Source organism: Vanellus vanellus (genome assembly GCF_965231255.1).
Source record: "Vanellus vanellus genome assembly, chromosome: 1".
Taxonomy (NCBI): domain Eukaryota; kingdom Metazoa; phylum Chordata; class Aves; order Charadriiformes; family Charadriidae; genus Vanellus; species Vanellus vanellus.
In genome coordinates this window covers 64,925,100-64,946,459 of record NC_138905.1, presented here as the reverse complement: position 1 = coordinate 64,946,459, position 21,360 = coordinate 64,925,100, and the positions used below count along the sequence as shown (strand labels likewise).

At 43.8% G+C, this 21,360-nt stretch overlaps 1 protein-coding gene across 1 annotated transcript in view; it reads right to left on the bottom strand.

Moving 5' to 3' along the window:
• Positions 1–16,507: 16,507 nt before the first annotated feature.
• TMEM178B (transmembrane protein 178B) overlaps positions 16,508–21,360 on the bottom strand; it is a gene marked incomplete at both ends in the record, with an annotated part of 223,873 nt that continues 219,020 nt past the window's right edge. Inside the window, one exon of the mRNA XM_082498559.1 lies at positions 16,508–16,758. Within this exon, the coding sequence (XP_082354685.1) occupies positions 16,508–16,758 (251 nt within the window). The remainder of the gene's footprint in view (positions 16,759–21,360) is intronic.

Below are 21,360 nucleotides of genomic sequence, written 5' to 3'. Positions count from 1 at the left end.
AGAAATCGCAGGGGATTAAGCAGTCAAAGGGAAAGTGTGGCTTCTTAAAGAAGTGGTCAGTGGTCAACCTTTGCAAGTCAGCAGCAGATGCAGGGTAGCAAAGAGAGGGTGGTTGAGACACACTGTGTGACCCTGGGGCAAGCATGGGCCATGCGTGACGAGCTCTGGGGTGGTGGCAGCCTCTGCCAGTCCTGGCTGGGGACAGGCTGACTGCTTTGTTTGGCACAGGTTAGCAGGCTGATAAAATCGTAACTGAGCTGGCATAGTTCTTTCACTTCTGTCTGATGCAAATGAACAAGACCACACTCCCCCTGAGCAGGGAGGGAGTGAAAATTTTAGTAAATGTAGCTTGTTAGGTGGTCTGGTTTTGGTCTCCGCAGGAAAAGAGCTCAGCCGTGACTCTTTAGAGGGCCCCTGGGGAAGAGCCCGATAATGTAATGGAATAATGAGTGTCGAGCTATGAAAGCATTTCATTACCAACATCCTCACCCCATGCAGCCCCAGTCTGCTGCAGTTATCATGTGCTTCTGACAAGAAAGGTCACTGTGAGATTATCCTGCCTCCAAAACAGAGCGGTTGCATTTCAATGAGAGGGTCCTCGCTCCTGTGTGGGCACAAAGAATTAGCAGATACCCCAAAGCAAAAGGAAAGCTGCGCTTGGGGGTGCTGCTCAGGGGCAGAGCAAGGGATTTCACTGCTCTGAAGAACTAGAGTTGTAGCCCCTGTCCCTCCATTTGACCTGCTGAGGCCCCATTATGTTGCAGAGGAAGCCGATGGGTAGATTTCTTTCTCCTAAACCTAATTCTCAAAATATTCACCACTTTCCTTCCTAAGTCAGTAGTTACTTCCCTTCACAACCAGGTGGAGTTTTGAATAGACAGAGGTATCTTTGAAGGTGACGGCACTAATTCAAAGTCAGAGTTGGACCATAAGAGATGAGCACTCTCGATGAGAGATGAGATGAGCACTCTTCCCAAACCACGAGCTGCCGAACGCGGGTGCCCAGCACGGCAGAAGGGCAGAGTCTATATATGGCAGAGTCTATATATGGCAGCCTCAGCCCTTTCCTTCCCGACTGGGACAGCCTAATGAGGGCACAACGAGCCCCTGCCCTACCATGAGTGGCATGGGTGATGTTGGGTTATTCAAATCCCTCTGTTCTCTGTTTCCTCTGTGGTGAACTACAGTTAACGAGTCTTCCCTTCTCTTGCTCACTGTCTGCTTTGTCTAGCTGGATTGCAGGCTGCTGCACGGTGCTATAGCACTGCCTGGTGTGTCCCCTTGTGCCAGAAAGCAGGACCCCAAGAAGTGAGCAGCAGCCCATAAGGCACCATAGAGCCTGCAGCAGCAGGGCTGGGTGGCCTGGGCACTGCAGGCAGCAACAGTGCACTGCGGGCTTAAAATTCAGCCCTCACGTGGCTAACACAAACCTGGCATCTTATGCACGAATCTTTCCTGAAGTCAGGCCGCTCTCTTTCTGCACTGCAGGCCCTTCCATGGTGGCATCTCTAGCTCAACTTTCAAGGAGCAGCCAGCTCCTTTGGTCCATGTTCTTCTTCCCCATACAAGCGCTAAGCAGCTGAGTCCTCTGCCCTGCAGCCATCCTCCCAGGGCTCTCCCTGCCATCGCTGCCACGAGAGAGGGCACCTGCTTTCTCCCCTGCCACAAAGGGAGCTCTGCAGACTTCCATTTTTAGCACTGATGAATCATGTTGTCTTTGCTGATGGCAGAGAGCAAAGACCTGAGTGGCCCCTACCACCAGCATTTGCTGCTAGCCAGAGAGGTTTCACTAAGCAGATGCGGATGGCTGGGTGGGCAGCTGTGCCTGGCAGTATGGGCAGGAGTAGACAAGAGGGGGAGAAAGGTTTTTAAACTTTTAATCGAAAGGGTTTTACTCCCTCATAGCACCAAAGACGCTGCTGTACAGCCTTTGCTTCCTTCATTTGCCCTGGGGAAGGTTGCAAGCTTCTCTACCCCCTGGCTAGGTCTTTCCCCCTCCCGCTCTCTGCTTCTCTCCACAGACTTTATTCACAGGAGCAAGCATGTCATAAGCTCTGGTAATGCAAGTGATTTCACTCAAAATGTGGCAAAAATAGTCACATCCTCTGAGTTTTGAGGATATCACCAGGATTTCTCACTTCCTCAGCCATTAGTGACAGGGAAGAGGTTGAGGAATTTATGGTAGTATCAATGAGGTTTTGGACGGAGAATTCCCTTTTATGCTTCTCCATTCAGACCCTTCATTTTGTTCCTTACTGCAGTTGATATTTTAGACAGCACCTCTTTTGGGGGGCAGGAAGGATTCCATCCTGAGAACCGCAGGAGATTGTTTGTTGTCACTACAACCCAAAGTCTGTTGCTGAAAAACATTCAGCTTTGGAAGAACTGTCAGCTAGAAGAATGTGCCACCTGGCAGGACATTTTAGGTTCCTCCTTATATTTGACTGCGAGGTCTCGATAGGTACAACCGCTAAATCAGGTGAAAACAGCCAACACAGACAATTTTAATATTTACCACCATATGCAACAAAATAATAACGATTTAAAAATAACTTGCCTGCTTTTTTTTGTAATAGTTTAGTTCTACGTTAATTAATTTAAAACTCATTGAATAAAAAATTTAAAAGTTGTGTTTTTCTCTTTGATCTACTTTTTTGCTTTTCCTCTGCTAGGACAGTTGAAAGCACTGTTGTCCATTCCTCTTAGCTGCTTTTTATGCCTTTGGGGTAGTTTCTACACCTTTACATTTGTTATGAATACCCTGATCTTTGGGTGTTCAGCCTGGGAGACCTGCAGCTCAACTCTAGTTGCACACTCAAATCTGTATAGCAAATGTATGCCTGATTCATTATTCTTGGCCTGAGGATACAAGCACAATGAGGAAGTACTAATATCAGTGTAGCATTGCGCCTGCCAGGTTTCCTGAAGCCTTTACAGCTGAGCACTGAAAACCCAAAAGACTGTATTTCATATTCGGTTTTGTTTGTTTGTTTACTGGGGGAGGGTGGGGGCTAAACTACTGCGATGTCTCTATACACTTCAATCAAATCACAGACTTCTGCACGGTAAGTGACTCCAAAAGGGATTAATGGTGTTAGAGTACATGCAGTTCCCAAGGCTCCAGCAGGAATCAATCCCTTCTACGACAGGCAGAAAAACCTCCTCATAAATAGTCAGGTTGAGATACTGGCTGTGTTTGTAATGTTTTGTACAGTGTTTCTGAACAGAAGCCATCTAATAATTATTATTAGTGTTTTTTAAAAGAGCATTCGAAAACCCCATAGCTCAGACGCCACCCACCTTCCAGTTCTGCTCTTTGTCCTTCATCCTTCAGCTGGGGATGGGGGTAGTGAGAGGTGTCCAACCCTGCTCCTGAGACAAGCAGACACAACCGCTTAAAACACACAACATGATTTTTTTTATTTGTTTAATCAGTTTACATTCCACAATTGACAGTTTACTTATTTATTTTTTAATTTTCCATGGACAAGTTGTTTAGTTAGTTACCAGACAAGATTTTAATCGATGGAAATACAGTATTCTGTGCCAATCTGGATAAAACCAAAACCAAACAAAAACAAAACAAAAGGAAAACTAAGATGTAGCCAGTTTTTTTGGCAAAGTCCTGTGATGCTTTCTGCCACTTGTCTTTCAAAGTTACAAGGATTTGTTCGTTCTCCCTGTTAGTTCCCTGATCTCAACCCTGCCATAAAATGATCCTTCAGGACCATGGTCCTGCAAACACCGATGCACCTACATAAACACCCGTGTGTCTGCAGATTAGCACCTTGGAGTAACGGAGCAAGAAGTTTGGGTTTGTTTCATGTTTAAACAACTTCCGTTCACCTCTTCTGCAACAGATTACAGGAAGAAATGGAAAGTACAATACACTTGATAAGATGCCGCTTTACTTGTGAAATTAGCCACCACACTCACATCTTACCCAAATGACCTAACACAATAGTCAGTTGTTGTTGATGTATTGTTAGCACCGACGGCCACAAGAGCCACTTTGCTTCTTGCAGCAGCACAGATGTCAGAACCTCATAGGACGTGTCACCCTCGATTACTTCTGACAACTGGATGTTACTACCCAAAACTCCTTAAACTCTGTATGGATTGGCTAAAAAGTGCTCCACTTGGTTGAGTGGCTGCATACACAGTTCGAATATCCTTGACACTGCCCAAAACATAATCAGAAATGGACACATTTTTGGATTTTCAAAATATGTTAAACTTGAATATATTTTAATGTAATTCCCAATCTAGCAAAGCAATTAGGCATGTGCCTAGCTTTAAGCATGGCAATAGCATCATTAATGGGACATTCATGCTTGAAATTAGGCAAGTGCTTATGTGCTTTGTGGGATCAAAGCTTTGTAGCAGTGCTCTGATGAAGTCAGGATCCTGAGTGTCCTAATCCTGGCTTTCACATTTACAACCACTGCAGATTTGGATAAACCAGCTACAGTCTGGATTTTCAAAAGGGCTGAAAACAGAATGTTCCACCTGCAGCTAGTCCACGTTGCGAGGGGGCATCAAACCACTAAAAATCACGTCTTTTCCTGGGCTTTTGGCTTCCTGTCTCTAAAATGGCTGTAATACCTACCTGCCTCAGACAGGTCTGATGAGACTCGTAAAATTTTCTGAAGATATGCCAGATAAATGCAATGTATCAATGCATTTCTCTGAACATGCCTGAGTATTGTGGCATTCTAGGTCTTTTCTAATCCAGCTTTGATACGTGTGTAGTGCACTTAGAGGAAACATAAACATCTGGCCAAGATGCATCCACATGACAAATATCTTGTACCAGTCATATTATTTTACTTGGGAATGTCCTAGAAAAGTGCTGACATACTTCAATTTGCAGGCATTTAAGTGAATTATTATCCTAAGCCTCCCAAAGTGTCAATTAGAGAGAGTGGTGATTGCAACTTTTGTCATCACCAAAGGATGGTTATGGGAGTTGTTTAATTTCTTCTGAGAAAAAAGATGCTTTTTCTTAAGGAAGAAAGGACCAATGAGGGAGTCAAGGAAAGAGAACCCTCCAAAAACTTTTTGCCGGTGTGGTAGCTCGTGGCTAGGGCAAACATTACTTGTGGCAGAAGAAATCCTAAAGAGCAAATATCTGCATGAGATGCACCTACTGTGGATGGAAGAGAGTCCAGTGAACCTGATTTCTCACTGACCCTTGTGCAAAACACTAGCACTTTCACACAGGTGTGTTTTGCCATGCCTGCAGGTCTTTGCCATACGAGTGTGTGATGGCACAAGTGCAAGAGAGCAATGAGTCCGACCCACAGCTCTGAACTGGCCGAGTGGTTCATGAACATCACAGTGGGAGCTCGCAAGGCAAGGTGATGCTTTAGCTCTCTGATGTAAGATGGCCACGGGTACCGCACCCATCCTCCTGCCTACCCCCTAGGATCTCATCCGTGCCCAGGCGTCACTGCTGTCCCCTGGGAGGCTGTGCATTCCCTCCCTGCTGCAGGGCCACAGGAATGGTTATGGCTTTCACTAGAAGGTGAGACAAGTTTTTTTAAGAGAAAATGGAAAATTATCCAAGAAGATAATCCAAGTGCAGCATGGGGGTGAGGGGCCAGGCAGGCCCCTTTGACAAGCTACACCCTTGGCAAAGGCAGCCCCGCAGCGAGGAGGGTGTGCACAGCTGGACATGCAGGGCTGTTGTAAAGAATGGGAAAGAGATATAAACTGGGACAGAGTCACCCTTTAGAGTCTTCTCCCATGTGTTGTTGCAGATTGACTTTATCACCTTTTAAAAGGAGGTTTCCTTTGACAGTACAACTCTGAAAAGTCTGCAAAACCCTCCTGGGACACAGTGAGTCAACAGCTTAAAGAGCAACCTTTGAGAGTGCCACATTCCAGGACTGTCCCTGTCCCTCTTACAGAGAGGGAGGCAGAAGGGTGATGATGAGAATTTAGGAACATTCTGAAAAGTCTTGCAGAAAATGGTGCTGCATCCTTAAATTTGATTTATTCTCAAGCTCCTCCTCATTGCCAGAGTTCACTCTTAAAGCCTTTATTTCTTTTTCACAGACATCTCAAATAACAAAACAGTCACATATGCAAGAGTTGGTATGGAATGGGATTGAGAGAAAACATCTTTACAGGAAGCATCTCTATATTTGCACACAGAGGGAGGAAAAGGAAGAGAGGAAGAGAGAGGTACATATCTGACTCCTTAAAAAAGGGAAAAGGAGAAGAGGAGAGGAATGTCAGAATGAAACACTACAGCTTGGTCAAGGTGGTACCATTCTGAAAAATAACTTTTGATCCCTGGAACTCAGCTTTATCTTCCACTTTCTAGCTAAATTATTTTCCTCAGTACTGGTACACAGTATTGAATCTTTACAAGTCCCTGCATGCCAGCTGAAGTCCCTCTTGCCATAACCTTAACAGTATTTTTAAAAATTAAGTTGTTCTGAGAGATGGATGAAGATTGTCATGACTTAAATTTAGCTGTAGAAATAAATAGTAGTGACCATACATTGGCACAACATCCAAAGTTCACTGAGCCCTGGAGCTTTCAGAAATCAGTTTAATTGTCCCACTCCTCTGACTGTGTTTGGTTTATTCAGGTAAAATAAGGGAATATACAAGAGCTCCAAAGTTCTTATACTGGGTCAAATTGCTGGTTCTTCCAGACAGACTTTCTATCGAAATTTTGGCTCTGAGGGACTCTCACCATGAGATGGAGACGTATGTTCAGTCTTGTCAGAGCAGCTTTCTGAATAATCCAGTCACAGTTCATTCTCTTGTTGAGTCCCCAGTTTAGTTTTTGAGGACAACTATAATCCCAACAATAAGGAATGAAATTGCAATCTCTTTAATCTCCATGTAAGCTGTTTGTAAAGCAGTTATTAACATTGAAAAAAAATAGGAAACTACCCAAACTGTACCTTGGAGGGGAATTTTTTGATTACCACTACCAGCTAGATAACCTTTTTCAGGCCAGTTTAGGGACAGAGCAAGAAAGCAACCTTCGAACAGCTTAGCTATTCAAACTTTCAGGATGTAAACTCACTCTTTGAACTGCTTCAGCAATGCCCAGGACTTACAGAGAAAGGTGAAGAGTTCAAACCAAAGATCTCTGACCTCCAGCACTGGGACCACCCAGTAGTCTGTGCCTGGAAACCACCACCAGGAACTCACCTCAAATGCAATTTCTAGGGGTTGGGGCAAGCCCTATCCTTTCCAGTCATGTTGCAGTTCAGGAAGGGAATGCTTCTGTGAACATCTCCTTTTGCTCCAACAGTCTTCCACAATTAACATGTGCGTTTTGCATGGTGAGCCAGGCCATGCACCTGAAGCACATGGCCACGGCTGATCTCCATATGGATGCTCTTGTGCACTAGGTCCCTGATTCATCTCACCAGGACTTAAGATCTTTTAAGATCTTGGGACCACCCAAGATAGGTGAATCATCACTCTGTGGAGGGAGAGGGAGATCCTAAAGCTGACTTAGAGTCAGTTTTACTGGTACACCATCTAGAAGCAACTGTCTCTTCATTAACTATACAAGAAACCAAGGGAGACAAGCCCATTAACATAAAGAGCTTGGTTAAGTGCTTAAGGTTAATGGGGATGAATTCAGGTCAGAAGATCTAGGCCTTTGTGTAGCTTGACTTCATCCACAGAGGTGCTCCTCAAACCTAGTCCAGAAGAACAGCATCTGTACAAAGAGCCTCTTAATAAAGGATAAGTGAGTCTATTGAGACCGCTAACATGGAATGGAAATTCTGCTGTGGCTTTTTCAGTCCATTTCTTTTCCTTAGAAAAGCCCTTGAGACCCAGTCCTGTGACTGGGTATACGTGTGTGGATGTGCGTGCTGCTGACTTTAGTGTGGTACCCCTCCTCAACTGGTGCAATGGCAGAATGAGGATTTTCCTGGGAAATAATGATTTTTAATTTGTCTTGATTTAAATATGAGATACATGACGATTGTGAAAAAGAAACAGTCCTTTGCCTGAAATTCTGTACATCAATCTCAGGTTATTTCAGGCAATCATGAAGCCATGGACATTTCTCATAAATTTACAAATATATATACATATATATACATATATACATGTATATGTGTGTCAGCCTATGGGCTAGATTTACCACTGTGTTATTCCAGCCACACACAAGTATAATGGTTGTTTTTTACAAAAAGAGATTGGTATAAAGTTGGAGTGACTTAGCAGTGACTGTTCCTGTGTCTATGCAAAAGATCCTTAAATGGGCTGACATGTAAGTCATATAAATAGGACCCAGTCTTACAGTTGTTAATGAAGCAAATTTCCCATTGATTCCAATAACCTGTGATTGTAGGGAATTTTACATGAGAGAGAACTGAAAGTTCAAGCCCATATTAGGTACAGTTCACAGTTTTGAAAGTTGTAGTATCTGTCACACTAGGCCTCAAAATGCTTTAAAAGAATTTAAGTTACTGCAGAAAAATATCTTCAATAGTCCCCAAATATGCTTTTCTGTGTAAGTAGGGGAAATTTTGTCCTGCAAAAGATCAAACAACAAATACATGAATATAAACACTCTAAGTGATGGAAATTGCTGTGTAAAAATAGTAACAGTTTAAATTAGATGTCTGTGATTGTTGTTAGTGCCCAGGAGTTATAAATAATTCAGTACGCTCTAACTGAATAGTCTAAGGCTGCACTTTCATTTCATTGTTCTGATTACTTGAACCTTTTTCTTATGATCTATACAGTTAATGAATAACCCTTCATAAAAAAATGCAGCCTCATGCTCTACAGTCAGATGAAAATTATTCTTGGGATAAAATGTCACAAGAGCTTAAGCAAATTAGGAGCGTGTATATTTTTTAAAAAATTATGCAGACACCAAAGGCATTTAGTGTTTTACTCCTATTCACCGTCTAAAGAGGAACTGGATGCTGAGGATCTTTTTTGTAGCTGGCCCCAGGAGGCTGAGCCGTATCCGATTCATGCTCCTTGGTGTCTACATCACTTTGAAACTGGGGCAAAACCCGCAGGTCACACAGGTTTTTGAAGACTTGGCTCTTTGTCTCATCTACTGCAGAATTTTTGTTGCTGTTTGGGTATTTCTGACCAGCTGGCAAAAATAACAAGGCCACTTGAAAGGAATTGCCTTTACAGAGATATTCCTGTACCCTGCTGCCACAGATAGGGATCAGAGCCACGGGGATGTGAAGCTCCCTGCTGTGCCGAGCGGCGTTAAGTGAGGTCTTCGTGCTGCCGACAGCCCGCACAAGCCCTCTGCAGAGGGCAGAAATAAGACTCAGGCAGTGTCCTGCCATGGTGCTGCCACTTGGCACAGTGGGATTTTTACACTAGGGGATCATAAACTTTTCTGATTTGGCGGTGACATGGTGCAATTTTTTCTCTTGTGACTATGGCCATCCGTGTTGAGAAGCACATTGCAACAGAGGGTTGCAAGAACCAGTCTTGTGAATACCAAGGCTGTCCTTCTGATGGGAATTCAGGTTTTTCCCCTTAGCTTTATGCTCTCAGAAAGTGACACCCGTATGTACCACACACGAGTAGTTAGTACCAAGGCCTGTGCCACTAGAAGGTAGTAAGGACTTGTGGACACAACTGCGTTTTTGGAGGTGGAATGGCTAGCTCAGGACTGCCTGGATCAGAAGTAGGTCTGTAGAAACCATGTATCGAAGAGCACTGATGGTCAGCTCTGGAGACTCTTGATGCAGGATGTTTCAGGATGTTTTTGCCCTGAGCTGTTCACTGCCTCCTTTTTTTTGCTGGATGTATCTGCCCTGAGGCAAAATAGACAGAAAGAAACACATATTTGTGTCTCAGATGCTTCCTTTACCTGCATCTCTGGGATCAGAACAACATTGACAACTCTTTCTTAAATACCCAAATACGTTTTGGTGGTGAATACCCGATTTGTCCCAGTTTTATTGTGCTTCCCCACATCTCTTCAGCAGATAGTTTCCATGCGATCTGCATGCACAACCTAACACGGACGCAGACGGCATCTGAATTGCATTGCAACTCCTGAGTTAAGTATAAAAGAATAGAAAACAAACTATTATGCTGTATTTTGCCATGTATTTTCTCTATATATAGTACACATATTTACAGGTTACTAGCACCCACCTCATGTGGGGTATGCATGCATGTGTGTCTAAGGAAGGAGGGGAGCGAGGGTATCTATGTGTATACACCCTATGCAAGAAAACTTTTGAAGGAGCTTTTTGCCACTCTGCAGGAGTGTTAATCAGTGAAGGAAAAATATAAAAATGCAGTCCTATAAGGGACTGACAATTCCTGCTGCTGCTGCTGCTGCAGGCGACATTGGATCGTCCTCACACAACTCTACCAATGCCTGTCAATTCTGACCTATAGCAACTGCTGTTTGGTTTCCTTTTTTTCACTCCCCCACCTTTCTCTGGAGATAACCTATCTGAGCCTCAGTTATTTTCATTGCAAGTCTTCCCTGAGCAAGGAAGGACAACTGATCTGTGAACCTGGAGTGGTTTACTAGAGGTGACCAGCATTTCATTTCCCTCGTGGCCCATATTGAGGCAGTCATCTAGGCTCTTTCTCCAAGTCAAATCCTAAGCATGTGCAAGGCATACTGCAATTAAATTGACAGCACTGTATCAGGCTCCAGTTCTCCCCCTGACGTCAATAGGAAGCTTATCAGACCTGCCTCGCACCAGCAGTAGGTCATTTGTTTTAAAAAGTGTTGCAATATCTAACTATGGCTCTGAAGAAAGCTGTAAGATTGTAAGATTGTAAGTGGGCAGAAAAGATGGAAACCCTAAATCAGGGAGAAAAAAAGAAAAACATAACTTTTGATGACCAAAGAGTAGATGTTGTGAGTGTGGAAGCACGCATTTCATTTTCAGCATTAGCCAGGACAGCAGTAAAATATTTTCTGAGGCACCTGATCCAAAACTCACTGAAGCCAAGCAGAAGCTTTCTATGGACTTCAACTGACGTATTATATTCCTTACTATTATTGGAAAAAGTGGGGCTATAACTTTTGAGCTAAGCCCTGTTTTTATGAGTTTTTCAGCTTAGACTGACAGAATCAAGATCTTATGGATCTGGCCTGGAGTTTGCAATCAGACTTTAGGCTTGTTTGAAAACTCCGCTGCTGACCTTGGAAATTCATCCATCACTAATCTTTACATGCCGTTTGTGCTTCATGCACACTTTTTACTCTTTGTCTCTCAGCAGTGCCTGGCAATCGTTCAGAGCTGTCTCGGTTTTTCACCTTGTGTCTTCCCTTGCTGGCTAGATGAGCACAGTGGTATGGGCCATGAAAGAGTGCAAAACCTGGGGGCAAGGAAATGCAGCGTTGGTTTGTGTGAATGTGCCTGAGCACTCCTATAGCCCTTATAGGCCTATGTAGAGACACACAGAAGAAAGAGCCCAAATAATGTATGTCTTTATTTAAGCTATACTTGGTAACATATTATTTCCTCTCCATTTCACTGCTGGCAGTTAGCTTGGCACTCAAAAATTAAGGACAGATTACAGTGATTTTCTTCTGAGCTCTGCTTATCAGTGGGGCTTCAGGGATGAGCCTGACTTGGAGCCACTGCATGGTGGGTAAATGGACAGTCAAGGAGACACAGTCTTCCAGGAACGCTTGAGAATCTAAGATACCCCCTGCATATCAATCCTCTCCCTCACCAATGTTCTTTTATTCACCAACCAATGAACTGCACAGCTGACATGCTGTAGCTAAAAGTGGTCCCAAATGACTCGCATCTACAGGAAAGCAGAATATCTGCACTCTCACGGTCCCCTCCTGGGAGGATGAGGATCCTCTGTTTAGAGGACTCTGAGGGTTTTTTTTTTCCTTTCATTTGTTACTGCAGCTGGAATAACATTTAAAAAAGCAATAGCAATTTTTCAAAATCAGTATTTCAAAGAAGTTGCTCTGGTCACTGGTGGTTTGTGATCCACTTGTGACTGTCCCTTGGGTAGAATGAAAGAAAAAAAAACCCCAACTAGAAATACGACTGGAGGGACTGTACTGTTTAGATTAGGGAAGAACAGTTGTGTGTTTGCAGAGAGGGAGAAGGGAGAGATGATATTTACAGGTGGCCAATGGGAGTCAGGAATTTTAACACGCAAACAGCTTTCGCTTGAAGAAGGTGTCCTATACAGTACCTAAGATACAGAGCACATGGACTCCTGCCATGTAGCCCCCTCCATGTACACAGTGCCCCCGGCAGGGATGGACAGCAGAACCCCCTGTAGCTAACTCACTGCGATCACAGGACAACTTCACTGTACAATAACTGAGAGTCACTATACATAAAATGTCAGCCTGCAGGTCACAGTGTGTTGAGCCAGTTCATCCTGCATCCCTGGGACTGGCATTTCATGACATCTGTGTTCACTGCAGTCAAGTTCCTCTGTGGTCTCTGAAGCATAGAGATGTGTTATCTCAGCAGTGCAACATGCGGGAGAGAGCCTGCCAGCTACGGGCCCCGTGTTACCACCTCACAGAAAGGGAGACCAAACACCCGCTGATACATCAGGCTGGGACAAAAGTGTCACTTTATCTACAAGGTAGGAAAAGAAAAGCGGGGGCTGGACTCTGCGGGAAACTGAACATCATCCAGGAAAACACATTCTTAACTTTAAGCATATGAATAGTCTACCAAAGGTAAGGGGATTAGTTACATGCTCCAAGTAAAGCACATGCTTAGGCGCTTCGCCAGAGCAGATGTGAAGGATGAGGTCAAGACCCTTAATGCTGGGATCACAGCTAACAGATTTCTAATTAACTACTCCTCCAACTATAAAACCAGACATTAGTTAAAAAGCTTGAATCTCTGTTCAGAAAGATATTTCAAAGCATCCCCAAAATGCAGAAACTCAGACTAGATGGGAATATGCTTTGGCTCAGGATAGATGGAGACACTAACCGTTGTAAATTTGGATCTGGATGTATTTTGAGTCAACCCTTATCTAAAGATAAGTCTGAGCCAACAGAAAGCGTGGCAGGGCTGTGATCCCCCTTCAAGGGTGTTGAAACACGCAGGGCTCCTCCCGGTTCTGCAAGTAGCACAGAGGGAAATTCACAATATCGCAAGGGGGTTTTGCCCTTATTTGAGGCAAAGATGAGAGAAACGGTGTTTGGACAAATGGTCCCTTTAGGGATCTGATTTGAGATTAAGGTTATAAGATCATCTGCCGCTTCAGACACTTACTCCCATAGTTTTTAAGATGCTTCATAGCCACACAGGCCTTACAGAGCCTATGCTATGGCACATGGAAAATCACAGAACTGGTCTAAAGATCCAGGGTTAACATTTGCCCGTTGCAAATAAAAATAATCCTAACCCTCTTCCACCATCGCCACACACAGAAAAACACACAGGCTCATATACAGCTTGTAAACCAACACTGTAAGAAAATACTTCATCAAGGCAGAACTATTTTCCTGCCAGCTGCAGAAAGAAAGGAAAGCTTTGAGAATCCATAAAACAGCAAAATAATTTCAATTTCTTTAAATCTTACTGCTATATCTCTTTCAAAACTGTATTGCAAAAGAATATACCCTGTGGATCATCACAGACCACACAAGACTGTACATCATCACAGGAGCTGTTGTACTGCTTTCCATGACACAGGGCCTGATGGTGGACTCCAGCTAGATACCGCTGTGTCCTTCGGTTTACCTGGGTCACTCCAGGTACCTGTATTCCCATGAAACACCTTCCCTGTTGCACTCAGCACTGCAGAGGAGGAAGAAAGTTTGCATTCAAAGCTGTTTTAATAAAACAACTGCCATTTTTCTAAAGCATTATTCTCTTAATGAGAAGATGGTTTTCACAATTTTTTCCATATTTTGAAAAATTTCACAAAAATTTTTATAGGTCTCTTTTGGTTTTAAGTTATTGATTTTCTGCTTTCAGTTTTCATTTAGCTTTCCAAGAGCTGTTTTTATTTTTAATTTCCTTCTTCACTCCAATAGTAATTCATCAGCCTCCTTACCTACTAGGCACTTGCACAGTTAAACGGTTTCAAAGCTTTTCAAAACCACTCTATTTGAAAACCTTGCCAGAAAAAAAGCAATAAACCAATCTACTTAAAAAGGAAGTTTCTTCAAAAGGCATTTTCAACATGAATAAATAAATACATTCTCCAGTCAGATCTAATGGAGAATGAAATGACAAAACTTCAGTTGCCAGGGGTGGCACTTCAGTGGCAACACACTGGCTTGGCAGCTGGCATTGGCATGTTTGGGGAATTTGTAGACCAGAGAAAGTAAAAGCTAGGTAGTTAAGCAAGAATGAAAGCAACTCAAATCTACCCTACTCCAAAACGCCCTTCTTTGGGCATTGTTAATAAAGCAACATCATCACATAAGGTGTAACAAGGAAGGGTAGTAGGGCTGGAAGGGGAATAGCTGGCTATGCAATTGTATTGCATAAGAATTATTTGTTGGTTGGATTTTTTTAACCAAGCAAAATACTGTTCCTTGCCAGCTGTGTGAATGGCAGGACCTGGAAATTAAAGCGTTCATTTATGTGCAGTAGGCACAGTTTCAACAGGTTACCTCCTTCTACCAATGACTTTTCATAGATGCAGAGAATAATTTTTATTGACTAATGAGGACTGATGGCATGCAGCTGTCATATAAGAAAGGATTGCTGGTACTGTCCCTGAATTAAGAGCACGTTGGGTTTTGGGGAGAACTCTTTTCTTTGCCCTGTCTCCCTTTGCCTGTATGTTTGTCAGTGGTACCCTCACTCCTGCATATGGCCATTCAGTCATCGCCTCTTCAGACTCCCTTTGGTTACACCCTTGGCCCTTCCTCCCCACCTTCCCCTCAGCCACAGTTCCCCTGTAAGGACCCGCTGCCCTCACAGCCGAAATGCTTTGTTTCCCCTAATGGCATTCACCCGCCTCTCCAGACTTAGCTGTTCCTTTAGCTCTTCTGGGACCTATGACCTGAATGATGGGAAGAGCAGAGTGAAGGAAAAAGGAGACAATGGGAAGAGGAGTAGCAGGACAAAGAGAAAGACCAAAAAAGAGAGAGGGTCCCATTTGCAGATTCACAATTATATCATACAACTCTTGAGCTCATGGGGAATGGATCTCTTTGCTTCCATCTGTACACAGTTCTCCCATATGGAGAGTGTAGATGTCCAGTGAACCGGGGTGGTTTCCAAAGATGTGAGAAGGTCTTATTTGGCATACATGAACACAACAAGAGGCGTCTTTTACTTCTCCCTTAGCTCCCCTTTTCTCCTCGGCAATGGCTTTTGCCCAGTTGACTTAAACATCCAAAACAGAAACTTGATGAAATCCTACTCCAGTAAGTACCTGGGAAGAACAACTGCCAGGGCTCTCCCCACCTCCCTTCTCCCTGGTCGGTCTTCCCCTGGATCCATCATCCTGAACTCTCAGGCGCTCCGTGAAAACAAAAAAACATCCTGAAATCCACCAGAGGAGACACGCTGTCTCAGACCTGACGGGTTTCCTCACGCTTCTGCAGTTGCAGTGCCTCAGTCTTGGGCCACAAACACAGCATGGATGGTTTAGTGGACAATCACATTGCAATGTTTTAAAATTTTCTTTTTCTTAAAAAAAAAAAAAAAAAAAAGAAGAGGGAAGAAAAAGTTATACACACACGTATCACAGCATTTTCAAAAGGCCTTCTGCTGCATTTATGTTAGCAGTTCAGCCTCAGTTGTAAGCCTGGATGTAAGGCAGCTGGAAGATTAAAACTGCATTGTTGGAAAGTCCGCTGAGATGTCCTCATGGAGTTTTTTTTGTTGTTTTCTGTTTTTATTTTGTTAGATCCTTTTGTTATTATTATTATTTTCACTTGTTTGCTTCTTTCTAAAGTTTGGCAGGCAAAGAGAAAATGCTTTTCTGCTTTTCCCCACATGTTCTGTCCATTTTGTTTTCTATGTTTTTAAGCAAAAAAAAAAACCCAGAAAAACCCAAAACTAATGACAGCGCAGGCTTCTGTCATTTTGTTTTAAGAAAGAAAAAGAAAGTGTGTGGGTTTCTGACAATGGCCTTGAGGAGTCATGTTGTAGAGGTGTCTCAAATGCTTGATTTGTTCCTTTGCTTGCTGTTTGCATTTTCCTCTCTGGCTGCAATGGACAGGCTTTTTGTCCCCCCCACCCCACCTTCCATGTCCTGTACAGATTCTGGTTCCAGATCCCCCACACGGACCCCCTGTTCCCCTTCCCAAATGGCAGTAGGTAGGTGCAACTGTATGTTCATTCAACCTCTAAGGTATGATGCTGAAGTTAAGAGTTGGATGGAAGAGCCATGTGAGAGAAAAGCTTTCCCATCACTGTGAGAAAGAACAAAGCAACACAGAGTCCGGTGGAGATGTGAGTGCCGTGTTGGACTCAGCTCTACCTTGGCACTGGCATTAATTTGATATTTTATATATATATAATTATATATACATATATATGCATGTATAGGTATACATAGACATATATATATATATGTATGTTTGTGGGTGTATTTGCTCTTTCTTTTAGCACACTGTCCCATTCTCAGGTCTAGATTTGGGGCAGTTGGTCCTGGGGACAGGTTGGACAGAAGGGGCCAGAGTGCAGAAGAAGCCAGAGATAAGAGTGAGGCCCAGGCCCCCCCACGCACAGAACATGGACCAGCCATAGCCATGGCTGATGTCGTCGGGAAGTCCATACAGGTAGCGGGGGTAGCGGGAGAGCTCAAAGTTGATTCCAGCCACACACGTGCACAGTGAAATGATGCAGAAGGTTCCTGGAGGAGAGTGGGAAGGGGAGAAGGAGGAAGGAAAAAAAAGAAAGAGAAGTTAGAAGAGTGATAGACACACCACTTTCCGAGCTGCCTGAGAAGAGCTGGTGCAAGCAGTAAGGAAATACCTAGGGGAAGATGTTCGTATAGAAAGTGGCTTAGTCTAGTGGCTCCACAGGGAACGAACTGAGTGCCAGCAGAGCCTTGAATATTGATCTGATGCTGAACAGAGCTGTATGGAGAAACTTCAACAGGAACAGTTTTTTCATTATGAGCACTCCCTTGGGAACCAGAAAGCTTCACGAAACCATTGATTTTTCTAGAATTCTGCTTTAGACAAATACAGACTGAATCATTATGTTTCAATATTTTGGGGGGAAAAACATGATTTTTTTTTTGTTTAATTTCAATTTTTCAGTGATGGATTTTCTAGAACAAAATATTACAAAATACTTGACATATTCTCTGTTGAAACATGCATTTGAAATTACTTGGAGAGATTTTTTTCAGACTTTTCTTATACCTCACTTTTAAATATCACTGTCAAAATCATAAAATCCATCACAAAATTCGGATTCCGCCCTCTGCATGACTCCAGTCCCAATCTAGATGACCTCTGCAGTGTTGGGGAAATCTTCAAAGTATCCTGTTCTTGTTTTCCATCTCTGCAGCAATATTTCATTTCTTCATGAGAACACTGCAAGGACAGGCTTCATAACTCTGCCAGATGGTAAGTGTTATGGAAAGTCCAACATTTTGGATGAGGCTGAACCTTAGCCCACAAGATGAGTCTAATTTTGATCTTTGGCCTCCAGCTACATCAAAGCTAAACTCTGAGCTCCTGAAATGTCACAGTTGCCACCCACACACCAAATAATGGTTATGTGTCTGTCTCGAGAGATAACAACTAAAGTCAACATCAAGTTGGCAGTTTATTTTTCCTCTCTAATTCCTCCCTATGTGGGCATCTCTGAATTACCTGGTGAGCCCTGGGCACAGACGGCATATTGCAGGATGTGTGCTATAGTAACATGTTTAGCCTGTCCTGTGTGTCGTCCCGTTGTTCATGCAGAGATCAGTAGCATGCTACAGGTGCTACCTGTGCAGCACGTTCTGCATCTTTTCAACTAGCAGCTGCTGGCAAGGAATTTCTTACTCTTCCTGGTTTCATCCCTAAAATAGCACAATCCCCCAAAGCCAGACTGGTATTAGTGTCAAGCTCTTTTCTTCTGGTGCCCTTGCCTCCTTCTATTCCTTCCTGCTCCTGCTCCTGCTTCTCTTCTGCAACACTTTTCCTGTTGTTTCTCTCCTGCTTTGCTATTTTTAGTTGCAATTGCATTGAAGAAATGGATTTTACACTCCCCACTCTGAAGACACAGGTAAGATTATGTGGCAAAGTCACCTGGAATTAGGCTAAGAAACTGAAGGCATTTGTAGAAACATATATACCACCAAAAATGTGTGGACTTCCACCATACTCACCTCCTTTACTTAGTAGGCACATCACACGGGTCTAGATTCTGCAGGCAAATCTCTGTCACAGACCTGCTGTGAGATCACTGTCATGTCCCTCTCTCTGTTCCCTCTTCTGATCACTGCCTTGTCTATTTGGACTGTCTTTTCTCCAATGTGTTTTGGAGTGCCACTTGTAGATGCTCTCTGTTGTAAAGGTCAGGGAATATGGGAACTCTGGGTGCATCCTCTAATGCTATATGTAGCTGTCGGGTGGCCCAGGTTATTCATAAGTACTCATATTATGATAGTGCCACAAGGTACCAGTCAGGTGTCACAGTGAGTTGCTGCGGTAGGTACTACAGTTATTTAAATAAAGACCGCCTTCCTGCCTCACAGCAGTGCCCAATTAGTCTACAATCAGTGCTCTGGACTTTTGCAAAAGTCTTGTGAGACCCCAGGCCCTGGAGCTGTCTTCAGAGATGTCATACACTACTTCAAAGCACAGAGCAGGATAAATGGGGACGTCTCCCTCCCAGAACCCGTTACTCAAAAAATCAGGTTATTTTGATTAGAGACCACACTCCCTTTCTGTGTTTTAACTCATCCCTTAGGTTATCCAGTAACACGAAGGTGTCTGGCAAGAACGCAGTTGTTCCCTGTGTGACATGTCAACATGACACTGTAGGATCAGGGAAAGAGGGATCCATCAGAGCCACTGTGCCCTGAACCAAGCTCCGTGGCTCATTTCAAATGGCTGTGGTTAGAAAATGTCATGAAAAGTCTTTCTTTGCTAGCAAGAACATGATAATTTCAGCGCTCTCAAAATATAAGATTGTTAAGAGAGGTGGGTGGGAAAATCTGTGTGGCCAGACTGAAGTGGCATTTGCTAAGTACAAAAGGGAAGGAAACAACTTTGGTTGTTTCAAATACTCCCTGTGCTTTCACACTTTGTCTTGGCTATTTTGATTACAAGCTCTTCAGTGCAATGAGCGTTGCTTACTCTTTGTATTCAAACAGTGCCCAATATACTGGCACTCCACCTTGCTGCCCCATAACGAACGAACAATAAAGAAGAATGAGTAACAACAATAGAGAATAAAGCAAATCATGAGCATGAGACTTCTTTAAAAAAAGGCTGCCCCCATCCTGCCCCTTCACTGGAAAATGTGCTAATCCCATGACAATAAATAACGACTGCCATGCACAACATTAGAGGATGCATAGCACGGTCCTCAGCCAGTCCCCTCCTCACCGCTTGTGCAGGATGTCTTGTACAGCACAGGTTTATCAGCCTCCCTACTGCTATTCATTACAGACACAAAAAATGCCACTTTATACCACCTAGAGGAATCTTTATGGCCATTATATGAGTCCTATGTGTTGTTTGTATTCAGCCAAGCAAGGAAATTCCCACTTGTAGTTAATCTGGCCTCTCACCAGGACAGTTACTGATGGAAACTGAGTACAGTAACTACCTTTGGACTGTTCGGTAGCTTTTTCTCATGAACTGGCAATCATAACACAAAGGATCATCCTTGCAAATTGCACAATTGTTGTCCGTCACAGTGAAAAAGTCATGGGTGGAAAGGATGCAGAGACTGAGCTTACCCTTGGAAATGCAGCCTCTGTTAGTCTGGGTAAGACACAGAGCTGGGATGGCCCAAGGTGGGAGGCTGTCACTCCTGCCATGACACTACCTGCGCTATGGACACAGCACTTCAGAGACCCCAGGACTGCAGCAAGTCTTAAGCATCCCGAACCCTGAGATTCTTTCTTTTCCCAGAAAACAAACCAAACCCTTATTCACTTTCCTGGCAGGTTCTTACCGTCAGTGAGGTGCCCCCCTACATGTGCACTAATGTCCCAGATCCCCGGGCAGTCACAGCAATATAAACTTTTCTCTTTTTTTGTGACAAACACTCCCGATAACTCTGGCCCAAGCAGATGACCAGACCTGAGGGCTGGTGGTCCAAGGCTCGGCACTTCCACTGTGGCACTCACAAGCAGAATGTTAATGACAGGCTGTAATAAGAGCTCACCAGGGATGCGCTGGTATGTGAGCTGGAGGGGGGAGATAAAGACCATCTCCTTCAGCAGTTGGGGAGAGCAGAACGTGCTAAGTTCTTTGTGCTGGGATTTACACGGTATCATCCTGAGCGAAACACTAATGAATGAGACAAGGCAACGGCGGTGGTTTTGACAAAGGAAATTCACGTGTCATTGCAAAATGCTTCAGTCAGGTGAGAGATGAAATTTCATGTAAGGCCATGTCTGCACCACAGAAACTGCTGTTTGACATGTAGTCAAACCTCCTCCCCGCCCTGACTCCTCATCAGACAGCTGCCCTTCCTCTCGGGTCTCAGGTAGGTTTTGACAGTACCTGTCCTAACAGACTGATGATCAAAAGTGGTTTGAGCACCCGAGCAATTAAATACCTCATGGCTATCTTGCGCTTTTCCTTCTTATATATCATGGAAGAAGAATATTAAACATTATACTAAATGTCTCCTCCATTTAGACTGGAAGCTTTTTTAGGACAAAGATGAACTTATTTGCTATATATGTGTACAAGATTGGGGTTCTGCTATCCTTACTGCAGGGGCAGACATGTTCAGAAGAGGGATGGCTGGGAAAGGTAATATCATTGTTGGTCAAAGCCTGATTCAGTGTGGATTATGAGTCAGAACGTTTTGCTGTAGCTGTTTGTAAGCATGATTTTATCAAGCAAAGCCGTGGGCCTCTGCTGCTAGAAATTCTTTTTTTTTTTTGGTAAATGTCCCCTTTCTTTCCAATTAGCCCGGCTGTGCAAGGGCTGCAATGCCTCCGTTTGCAGTTTTCAAACCTCACCTTCAGGGGAGAGCCAAACTGCTTGCGAGTGGACCAATTTAAACACAAGCAGGCTCAAACCATCCATACCAAATATGTTTGAATTTTGCCTGAGTCTAGTGTCCCCCTGAACCACATCCTTCGTGCACAGGCCCAGCTTGGCTTCCAGACTGATAGAGCTTGAGAGTTTTCACAGGGTCCGTGGTGTTTTTTGAACAAGAACTGCTGCCTTTCTTAGATACGCTGCAACCGAAGGTGAACCTTCATGGTGCTGATGTGCAAACAGACCCTGCTAGCAGGAGCTTCATCTAAACTTCCTGGTCCCTA